Below are 11853 nucleotides of genomic sequence, written 5' to 3'. Positions count from 1 at the left end.
CTAGAAAATAAAATTACATGCATTAATGTGGTTGTGTGGGCAAATGTATATATATAATAATAAATTTCTAGTAACAAAATTCCTGGATTCAAGAGTATGTGTGATTTTTACTAGATGTCAAATTGTCCTGGCAAATGATTGCACTGACATGCATGCCAATGTTTCAATACAGGAAAAAGATTTTGAAAGCACTGGTAAGAAAAAGCAATGACACTGTCTCCGTGCTTTAAAGCACAGACTTCAATGACGCTCATGTATGAATGTTGTGTTCCCTGCAGACCCTGAGCACGGAGGCCTGACTTCAAAAATGTTACCTGCGCAGGACAGAGGACTGTGTGGGGAACTTGGCCAGAATTGGTCAGGATGTTTCAAATTTTACAAAAGATGCCGAAAATGTCAGGATTACCTGTCTGAAGGTAAGTAATTATTATTTTCTTAGGATTTCCATAGTATTCTGGTCAGAAGTCAAAATCTCACTTTCACAAGCTGTGGATTCATCTGCTTTCCTTCAAGTACTTTTTTGCATGCTCATTTCCATCTGTGGGTGCTCAATGTAGGTTTATAAATATTTTTTATTGCAAAGTATGTCAACTCATTCTTTCAATTTCTTTAACTTCCTAATAGCTAATGTGAATTTTTTTTACGATTAAAAACCAAATGAACACTGATATATGCAAAAGAGAAAAGCAATGAGCAAATTAGGACAACTCCTTTACTTCTTACTGCAAAGAAGAAGAAAACCCACAAATGAAGGGAACCTTCCCATTGTGTTAATTTTTAGCCAAGTGGGATACAATGTCTTTCTTAATATAGGTGTTAGGCACATGGGATCTATAATAGGAGGTTCTGTCTCCAGCCCAGTTTCTGTTACATAAAACCATATGATTTGAACAATTAAGCTACATCTTGTTTGAAACTGATCTAGGCGATCTTAATAATTACTCCAGAAAAACAGATATAAACTAGGAGTTCTCACAGGCAAAGGGGAAATAGGCAGTGTGAGGGCTGGGAGTTAAGACTGCATCGCCCACCTCCAAGTTTCATGGACGCATCGCCCACCTCCAAGTCTCATGGACCATGTTTCTTTACCATGTTCCTTTCTTCTTTGCTAGACTGTCCTGATGTCCCTGAACTCCACATGGAATTGGATGAGGCCCTTAGATTGGTCAACGTATCCAATCAGCAATACACCCAGATTCTCCAGATGACCCAGCAGCACATGGAGGACACGTCATATCTGATGGGGAAGATGCGAGAGCAGTTCGGTTGGGTGTCTGCACTGGCAAATCTGGCTCCAGGAACGGAGAACGTCAGCAGTTCAACAAAGGTAGCGGCAAGACCCAAGAGCAGACATGGACATTATATGCTCATACCTTGACTTTGCTGTGAATTTACTTATTAATTATATCTGAATTTGAAAACAAGCTATAGGCAGATATTCATATTCTCATTGTGAATATCTAACTGACTTGATTTCATGTAGTATACGGTCCTTAGAAAATAAGAAACTCTATAAAGAAATCAATTTAAAACACAAAATACTTTCTATTTTAGAGATGGCTGATTCTGCTTATAGTTAAAGGGCTATAACTGATAGAGGTAACCTGGAAGAAAACTGGCCAATATAGTTTTTAAGAAAGAAGACTTACAGGTAAGGCAATTTAAGTTCAAAGTTTGACTCTGAAACTTCTCAGCTGACTAAGCTTGGAAAAGTCCCTTAACCTTTCTAAGCCTCAGTTTTTCCACCTGTAAAATGGGAATAATAATATCTACCTTAAAATGTGTATCTGTGAAGCAATTAGCAAAGAGTCCTTATACAAAGCAAGAGCTCTGTAAATTATAGCTCTTATTAATCTTTGACACAACAAGCTACTGGGTTACCTTGAGAATTAAACATATTTATACATTAATCTTCACATAAAAACATACTGTCATCTTAAATTGCACCTACACCATGATTCCCACATTTTTTTTTTTCTCTTTTCTTTTTGTCCTTTTTGAGACCGGCCGCATTGCGCTCAGCCAGTGAACGCTTTGAGCGCACCTGTCATCCCTATATAGGATCCGAACCCGTGGCGGGAGAGTTACTGCGCTCCCAGCACCGCACTCTCCCGAGTGCACCACCAGCACACTTACATTCCAGAGCTCCCTGCGTGATCAGGCTGAGGCAAGAGGTAACCTGAAGCCACATTCTTGCTTAGCTTCTCCCTCTTCTCTAGTTTGCTTTCCTCATCCCCTTGAAAGTTTCACCTGAGAGCCTCCTTTTATAGATCACTTGTGTCAGAAGCTTTGCCATAGGGCATTTGACCTATGACATTTGTAATCCAGTGTTTCACTCTTCTTCAAACTGCAACGTGTGGCCCATCCATGGCTTGAGAAAAAAGTTTAGAAAGTCACAACAAGCACATTAGAAAACAAAACAAAGAAACACTAAAAAGAGAATAGGACAGACTAGAAGAGAAAATATTAGCATACATTGCATTTAATAAGTCATAGCATGGCACAGAACTTTAATTTCCATTGTGTGTGTACAGACATATGTGTGTAAATGTAATACACATATGTAGACATATGGGTGTTCTGGCTTGTGATATAAAATGTGTTTGTTACTGTGGACCACAAAGGCTTTTGAAAGCCACCGTTCCAATCCCTGCTGACTCTCTGATTCTATTACTCCTTTAGATCATAGTCTAGGAGAGTAAAAGAATTTGGCATATTTGATCCTATTCACACATCTAGACTTTTAGTTTCATGAGGAAAAATTCTTGTGTTGAAGAATAAAATTTTAAGAAAAATTTCGCAGTGCTTTTAACCTTTAGAAAGCTATGTCAGTATTTGATTATTTTTGTCATTGTCAGTATTTTCCATTCTATGCTTCAATTTGCTTCCATTCTAGTGTTTCTGAGTAACACTAACAGATTTATCTAAAATTCTTTATATTGATAATAAAGGCATCTCTATATAAAAACCTTCATATAAAATAAAATTATCATTTTCAATTATACATTTTTATAATCATCATCATCACTAAAGAATACTTACTGTTTGTCAGGCAATGTTCTAGGAGTTTTTTCCTTATGTCAGGTCATTTAATCCCATCAGTGACCCCATAAGGTAAGTAGTAGTAGTTTCCCAATTTTTCAGATGAGGCACAATGGAGGTTAAGCAACTCATCTGAGCTCATACAGCTAGTAAGTGGAAGAAATGAAATTCAAACTGAAGTAGCATTTCACCAGAATCAGCAAACTTAACCACTTTGCTAAATTGCCTGTAAAAGTTATTCTTCTCAAAACAGCTCTTATTTCATCATGTAAAGCGAAGTACAAACCCATAAAATGGCAAGTACTGAAGAAAGCCCTTGTGTAAGAAATATACAAATTGCAACAAGTGAAATAATTCATGGCCCCTGGTTGCAGTTACATAGCTATTTGCTTTATAATTACTTATTAAATTAGANTTCTCTGCTGAGGGCACAGAGAAACCATGTGTTTATATGCCACAGGCATGAGATGATGTGGTGTCAGCCAGGGTCCTGAGTGTCAGGAGTCCTTCTTACGGACACTTGCATGAGTGAGAAACAAAATTTTGCTGTATGAAGCCACTGGAATGCTGGGGCTAATTTTTTGCCTCAGCACAACCTAGCCTATCCAGACTAACGTAGTATGAAGTGAATACTGAATGTGTACTGGGATTTAGTAATCTTTTACTATGTAATCCTTCTTCTCTAGGTAGTTCCAAGTATTGGTGAAGGAAATGTTTCCATACAAGATGAAACAATGAGAGACTTAAGCATTCTGCCTTCCTCTAATTTCACGTTCAAGATTCCTCTTGAAGAAAGTTCTGAGAGTCCTGACTTCATTGGCTACATGGTGGCATAAGGTCTACAGCATTTTAAGGAGCATTCCAAAACTTGGTAAGCAGAGTGCCTGATTAGGAATGCTTTGTTGACAGGAATAGATGATTCCTAAAAGGAAAAAACAAAGCTACTTTAAAAATACCTGGAAAATATGTCCAACCTCCTTAATAATCAAAAACATGAATACAAATAAGGTAGTATTTTCTGCATATCAAATTTGCGAATTAAAAAATTCCCCACAAAATCCTGATAAGAGCATGATGAAGAGGGAATTCTCATAGTTATTGGTGGGAAGATAAACTGGTTTTGCCTTTTTGAAAAGTTGTTTGATTATATGTATCAAGAGCCATAGAGTTTCTTTTTCATATAATAATTCCACTTCTTGAATCAATCCTAATGAATCGATATAAATTTAATTAAAAGCCCCCCACCCTAATATCTATGTTTGCAAAATTATTTAAAATAGTAAAATAGTTAATCAATGTCTAAAAATAAGACAGTGGTTAAGTAGATTATGGCTAAATATGCTCAAGAAATTTTATAAAACCATTAAAAATATTTATAAAATTTTAATAATGTCTTGCCAGCTACTGAAATAAGGGCTTTATTATAATCCTGTCTTTGAGGTCATATTACTATCAGCAGTCCACAGAAAAGGAACCTGAGGTTCAGGGTCCAAGGCTACATGAACTACTCAAGTCAGTAGGTGATAGAGACAGAACCTGAACTCCGTTCTCTCTGCCTCTTAAATGCAACACTGTACTGCTTCCTGTTAGGACATTTGGCCAAAAAAAGCAAGATACAAAAGCCTTGGTAATATGATCCATCCTAAAGAATAATTACATTTTAATTCTAAGTTACGTCATATGGGACCTTGTTAGTAGGTCACCGTCAACGTATAATTAAGCTGGATATTACTAGACTTGCTGCCTGTCCCTTTACCTCTCTGAGTTTCGGAGACCTTTTTTTCCTCCAAGTTATATCAAACAACCAATATCTTTTTAGCACCTACTAAGTTAAGACTCAGGACCCAGGTGCTATGGAGGTGAAAATGAGGAATTTGACAAGATCCCTTCCTCAAGGAGCTCCCTACCCAGCAGGGGGAGCAAGACAGACACACAGACAGCCATAAGAATCCAAGGCAGGATTGAGTGAGGCCACAGGAGCCGGCTCTGGGAGTTCCGGGGAAGGTCGTTCACTCTCCAGCAGGGGAGAGACTTCTAAGCCGAACATGTTTCCTCTCTCTCCTCCTTTCCCAGCTCCCACTATCCCCTCCCGTCCTTCTCTCTTTCCCCTTCCTCCCCCACCCCCACCCTCTCTTCTCATTTTCTTTCTTACATGTATTATACACACATATAATCAAAGTGTGAAGATGGAGGGGAGACCATTCCAGAAAAAAGGAAAGTGAATAGGTTTGGGGGATGTCCTCTCCCACTACAGGGTTTTTGAGCTTCTCCTGTCTGGGAACCTCGCACTCTATGTGAGTTTGGGCTCTTTCTTTAGTTGTGAGCAACCAAGACTAACTCAGCTGAAAGAAATGCAAGGACACTGTCTGACTCACAAAATCAAAGGAGAAGCTGGACGACCAGGCCCGGGGCAGGGCAGGAACGGGGTAGCTCAGGACAGTGGAAGGCGGGCACCAGTGCACAGCTTCTGCAGGGCACAGTGGGCAGCGTGTGGCAGCTTCAGTTGCTTTCTGCCCTCAGTCCACTCTGTTCAGGATTTGACTTGTAGCCCAGCTGACTGACTGGCACGGCGGGGACATGCATGTCCACTTCTAGAGCTGGGAAAGAGAGGCATCTTAGTTGACATCCTAACACACTACCTCTTTGTCTAGGTAACTGTGAGTCATCAACAGATTTCAGTGCAAATGTCACTTCTTCAGGGATGACATGTTCTCTCTGACCCCAAAACTAGGCCAGAGCCCCCTGCATTCAGGCTCGTAACACTCTTGTCATTTTCCGTCTAATTTCTTTGATTAATGTCCATTTCCACCTCCATACCAGATGGCCCAGGATGGCAGGCACCGTTTTAGGTTTTTTGCACCCCTCTTTATCCTGAGGGCCTAAGACTCTTCCTGGCACAGAGCAGACCCTCGACATTTGTTGAATTGATTAATTAATAAGCACATGTGAGCCTGACTAGAGTAAGACAAGAATAACAGAAGGGGAAGAGGGCAGCAAGGTTGAGAAGAGGTCGGGAGGATTTTGAACGCCAGGCTGTGGAGTCTGAGCTTCACTCTGCAGTCACTGGTGAGACGCCGCAGGTTTTCTAGAAAGGAAACAATGTGCTCGTGCTCAGGTGGGTACTGACTACACTTTTATAGCCAAATCAAAATATTTTCCATCAAATTATTTCTTCACCGATGTTGGAATGATGTGGGTGCAATGACAATGGGAATTGAGATACTGAGTAGCTGAGAGATTGAGGAAATCACTTACTTATAAAGCACACGAAGTGATCTTTCACAAAGGCAATGTTCATTTTTTCTTCATAATTTACAGTTTTTTATTCTAAAAGGAACAAAATCATAATTTCCAAAAATTTAGAAGACAAAAATTATCTATAATCCCACCATCTTAATCCATTATTAATTGTTGGAAGCAGGGAGCTGCCCTGAATACAGGGGTCCCCTAGGGGGCACAGCTCTCGTCCAGCTGCATCCAGCTGATGAAGCTTCATGAAATCAAAGAGAATTGTTTTGAAAATAGCTGGAGATGTTTTTGAGGAAGTCTAGACTTTTGACCTTGGAGTGTTCCTGAGACCTTGGGAGTGTGAGCTATTCCTGTAAACCCACGCATCCAGTTGCTTACACAGAACTTGTAACCCTTTGTTTAGACATGCACTTAGAAAAGTATATAAAGAGAAATGCCTATTGAATAAAGTGCAGCAGCCCTTGAGACTTTTTGTCCTCCTGACCCCATCTTTTGTCTCTTGTCTCTTTTCTAATCCTGCGCTCGTCTTCTCGCCCTGCCATCTCCGGCTGGCTTCCGGCTATTAATCATTTTAGTATTTTTCTTATTAACATTTTCCACTTATTTTCTTAGACTGGATTCTAAGAAATAGAATTACTTGTTTAAATTTTATTAACATTTTATTGTTCTTGATACGTTGCCAAATAACAGCAATGACTGAAGTACCAGTTTCTCATATCCTAACTAGCATTTCAATTTAAAAAATCTTCAGTAATAAATGAAAAATTTTATCTCACTGTTATATTTGCTTTTTTTTTTTTTTTGTCTTTTGTCTTTTTCCGTGTCCGGCAACGGATCGCAACCCTGTGTTGCCCCTGTACCGGACCAGGGACCGGCAATGGGATCGCAACCCTCAGCGTCGCTCCCGAATGTTTTTCCCAATTTGCTTACTAACTGAATTTCTTCTTTTATGCATCCTATTCTTTTTCTTTTTTTTTTTTTTTTTTTTTTTTTTTTTTGTCTTTTTTTGTGACCGGTAAGGGGATCGCAACCCTTGGCTTGGTGGTGTCCTTACCACGCTCAGCCAGTGAGTGCACCTGGCCATCCCTATATAGGATCCGAACCCGCAGCGGGAGCGCTGCTGGCTCCCAGCACCGCACTCTCCCGAGTGCGCCATGGGGTTGGCCCTTATGCATCCTATTCAATATAGCAGATAAGATTTTGTGAATATTCTGATTAGATCAGTGTATCATGGCCTCAAACCTACCAGAGGTGAAAGAGAAAGATACTAAGGAAAAAGCAGATTGTAAAAAACGATGGTAGAACAGATGGTAAAAAAAACAATGGTAGAAAAGAATCACCCCTAGCATTTTCAGTCTTGGAAACATTTGTTAGGAGCTATAGCTGCAGGTATGTAACTTGCTAAAACATGAACTCCAGTTTTATAGTGTGAAACGTATATTTAGAACCCTCTTCTGGAATTCCCATCTAGTAGTGTAGCTTCCTATGTGGCTGACATTCCTGACTGGTGTGTGACGTATTTTATTTCCTTAGTCCAAACTTTCACAGCTGCCAGCACTGGAGTCAAGAGTTACAGGCTACAGCAATGTCTTGCATGTCCTGAGTATAAGCTTTTGTTGACGGTTCTTACACATCATCATCATCTTGAAAGGCATGCAGAAAAAACTGGTTGAATAAAATAACGGGTTTTGAGCAACAGAAGTTTATTGAGCAAACCCTGTGTATGTGTAGACTATAAACACTTTATTTTCAGATCAGAGGAAGGGACCATTTTAGAAGTTCAACAAACCAGGGGAACTGTAAAGATTTCTTCAAACAGTGATGTTAAGGATACCCACACATATGAGTTTTCCATTATTTTGCTATATATTAATTTTTCCAAAAGCCAACAGCATTTATTGCCATTCTGGACTTTTACTCCTAGAAAAAAAAATACAGTAAATCTATAAGTAATTTATTAATATTTTGGTTATTGCTGGGTTTTTTTAAGGTAAGAAGATCTTATGCATCCTATATCCAGCAAGTAGAATTAGCTCTTCAACTGAGACCTGAAAATCCTGAAATACATCAGAAGAATGCAATAAACATGGTTTCAGGAAAGCATGTTCGTTATATATTATGAAGTTCTGTTAATTTATGTACATCGAATGGCACTTTAATAGCTACTCAAATTGAATTAAAATCAAAATTCCTTCTTAAAAAATCAAATATATATGTACTGTATTCTAGGGTACGTTAGTAGTTCTTTGTATATTAAACAAATATAAAATGACCTAGATGTCTGTGCTCTATCACACCTACAAACATGCTACTTTGTAATTAACAAAGGGTTCTTCTTTCCATTTGCTTTTGAATTTAAAGTATATTGTTATTGACTTTTTTAAAAAAAATCTGTATTTCATACCCTTTTTAGTAAAGACCAATAGTTTCTGCATAGTTATTTTAATTGTGGCAAAATATACATTGGNCAATGTCTTGCATGTCCTGAGTATAAGCTTTTGTTGACGGTTCTTACACATCATCATCATCATCTTGAAAGGCACACAGAAAAAGCTGGTTGAATAAAATAACGGGTTTTGAGCAACAGACGTTTATTGAGCAAACCCTGTGTATGTGTAGACTATAAACACTTTATTTTCAGATCAGAGGAAGGGACCATTTTAGAAGTTCAACAAACCAGGGGAACTGTAAAGATTTCTTCAAACAGTGATGTTAAGAATATCCACACATATGAGTTTTCCATTATTTTGCTATATATTAATTTTTCCAAAAGCCAACAGCATTTATTGCCATTCTGTACTTTTACTCCTAGAAAAACAAATACAGTAAATCTATAAGTAATTTATTAATATTTTGGTTATTGCTGTTTTTTTTTTAAAGGTAAGAAGATCTTATGCATCCTATATCCAGCAAGTAGAATTACCTCTTCAACTGAGACCTGAAAATCCTGAAATACATCAGAAGAATGCAATAAACATGGTTTCAGGAAAGCATGTTAGTTACATATTATGAAGTTCTGTTAATTTGTGTACATCAAATGGCACTTTAATAGCTACTCAAATTGAATTAAAATCAAAATTCCTTCTTAAAAAATCAAATATATATGTACTGTATTCTAGGGTACATTAGTAGTTCTTTGTAATTAAACAAATATAAAAGGACCTAGATGTCTGTGCTCTATCACATCTACAAACATGCTACTTTGTAATTAACAAAGCGTTCTTCTTTCCATTTGCTTTTGAATTTAAAGTATATTGTTATTGACTTTTTTTAAAAAAAAAATCTGTATTTCATTCCTTTTTTAGTAAAGACCAATAGTTTCTGCATAGTTATTTTAATTGTGGCAAAATATACATTGGCATAAAATTCACCATTTTAACCATTTTCAAGTGTACAGTTCTTGGCATTAAGTGCATGCACGTTATTTTGCACTGATCACCACCATCCATCTCCAGAGCTCTTTCCATCTTCCCAAACTGAAACTCTTTTCCCAATCTGAAACACTAACTCTCCTTCCCTGACCCCCAGCCCCTGGCAACCACAATTCTACTTTCTGTTTCTGTGAATTTGACTACTCCAGGTATGTTATATAAGTGAGATCACACAGTATTTGTCCTTTTGTGACTGGCTTATTTCACTTAGCATAATGTCTTCAAGGTTCATCCATGTTGTAGCATGTGTCAGAATTCCTTCCTTTTTAAGGCTGAGTAATATTCCAATGTATGTATATACCTAATTTTGCATCTGATGTCAGAGGTAGAGTCGGGACAGCCTCAACCCACTCTGTCCTCTTACCATGTTCTTGACTCCACCACAAGAAAGAATTCAAGGACAGAGTCTCAGTATGTGTTAGTTGAGGTTCTACAGAGAGACAGAATCAATAGGATATGTTATAAATATATGAGAGGGATTTATTAGGGGAATTAGCTCATGTGATTGTGAAGAGCAGTCCCATAATAGGCCGTCTGCAAACTGGATGCCCATAGTGTGGCTCAGTCCATGTCCAAAGGCCTCAAAACCAGGGAAGCTGATAGTGTCCTTGGTGTAAGTCGTGGAACCCAAAAGCTGAAGAGTCTCAAGCTCTGATGTGCATGGACAGGAGAGACGAGTGTANGACTACTCCAGGTATGTTATATAAGTGAGATCACACAGTATTTGTCCTTTTGTGACTGGCTCATTTCACTTAGCATAATGTCTTCAAGGTTCATCCATGTTGTATGTAGCATGTGTCAGAATTCCTTCCTTTTTAAGGCTGAGTAATATTCCAATGTATGTATATACCTAATTTTGCATCTGATGTCAGAGGTAGGGTCGGGACAACCTCAACCCACTCTGTCCTCTTACCATGTTCTTGACTCCACCACAAGAAAGAATTCAAGGACAGAGTCACAGTATGTATTAATTAAGGTTCTACAGAGAGACAGAATCAATAGGATATGTTATAAATATATGAGAGGGATTTATTAGGGGAATTAGCTCATGTGATTGTGAAGAGCAGTCCCACATTACGCCGTCTGCAAACTGGATGCCCGTAGCGTGGCTCAGTCCACGTCCAAAGGCCTCAAAACCAGGGAAGCTGATAGTGTCCTTGGTGTAAGTCCTGGAACCCAAAAGCTGAAGAGCCTCAAGCTCTGATGTCCATGGACAGGAGAGAAGAGTGTATCCCAGCTCCAGAAGATAAAGAGAGATTTGCCCTTTTTTCTGTCTTTTGTTCTTTCTGGGCCCCCAGCAGATTGGATGGTTCCTGCCCACACTGAGGGCAGGTCTTTCCCACCCAGGCCACTCAGACTCTCATACTAATCCCTGCTGGAAACACCCTCATGGACTCACCTAAAATGATAGCTTTACCATGTTTCTTGGCATTCCTTGATCTAATCAAGTTGACACCTAGAATTAACCTTCACACAGTAGAAAGTGAGAACAAGTTTGATAGATGAGATAAGAAATGTAAGTTCCACAGAGAGAGTGCAACAGAGACTCCAGAGGCTGAGCAGGGCCCACATCAAGTCTAACATAAAAGCAAGACACATGCACTTAAAGTTCAGTGCAGAGTGCAGGCTGGCTCAAGAGTGAGCAGCTGCTTGCAGAGAGTAAGTTTGATACGAAGTTAAGTATACGCGCCTCAGCCTGCGAAGTGTGGGCCGCCTCCAGGAGAGTGAGCAGCAGCCCTGCCTTCTGCTGGGATCCAGCTTTTATAGTTTCTCCACCTAATGACTAGTTGGTGAAGGGGGTGGCTCCCAGTTATGGAACATTTAGTCTTGCACATGCTCAGTTGGTCTCTTCCTGGAGCAAGTTCATTGGTCAAATCCTTTCACGTGTACCAGGCACATTCAAGAATGTTCTGTGCTCTCTAGCACCTCTTACTGGAAGGTCATTCAGCACCAGGGTTATATAACCCCTCTCTACTGACCATGCCCAGCCACTGGATTTGCATAAGCCAGCCCTTTGTGGTCTCATTTTCCCTGTGTTGGTACTAAAAATAGGTCTAACTGCCAACAGTGACTTTCCTTCAGGGGAGAGCCCAGAGCAGGGGGCCTGAGACCTCAGGGAGTGGCTGGAAAC

The 11853-nt window shown here is 39.2% G+C and overlaps 1 protein-coding gene across 1 annotated transcript in view; it reads left to right on the top strand.

The window, feature by feature from the left end:
• The first annotated feature begins 292 nt into the window (after positions 1-292).
• LOC103581146 (clusterin-like protein 1) overlaps positions 293-11853 on the top strand; it is a 20344-nt gene continuing 8783 nt past the window's right edge. Inside the window, exons 1-3 of the mRNA XM_008563047.1 lie at positions 293-416; positions 1113-1327; positions 3729-3913. Of these exons, the coding sequence (XP_008561269.1) occupies positions 308-416; positions 1113-1327; positions 3729-3878 (474 nt within the window). The 5' untranslated portion in view covers positions 293-307 and the 3' untranslated portion in view covers positions 3879-3913. The remainder of the gene's footprint in view (positions 417-1112; positions 1328-3728; positions 3914-11853) is intronic.

The sequence above is a fragment of the Galeopterus variegatus genome, unplaced genomic scaffold (genome assembly GCF_000696425.1).
Source record: "Galeopterus variegatus unplaced genomic scaffold, G_variegatus-3.0.2 Scaffold12447, whole genome shotgun sequence".
In the NCBI taxonomy this organism is placed as follows: Eukaryota; Metazoa; Chordata; class Mammalia; order Dermoptera; family Cynocephalidae; genus Galeopterus; species Galeopterus variegatus.
Note: the sequence above shows the minus strand (reverse complement) of the source record. Positions and strands in the feature narration are given on the sequence as shown.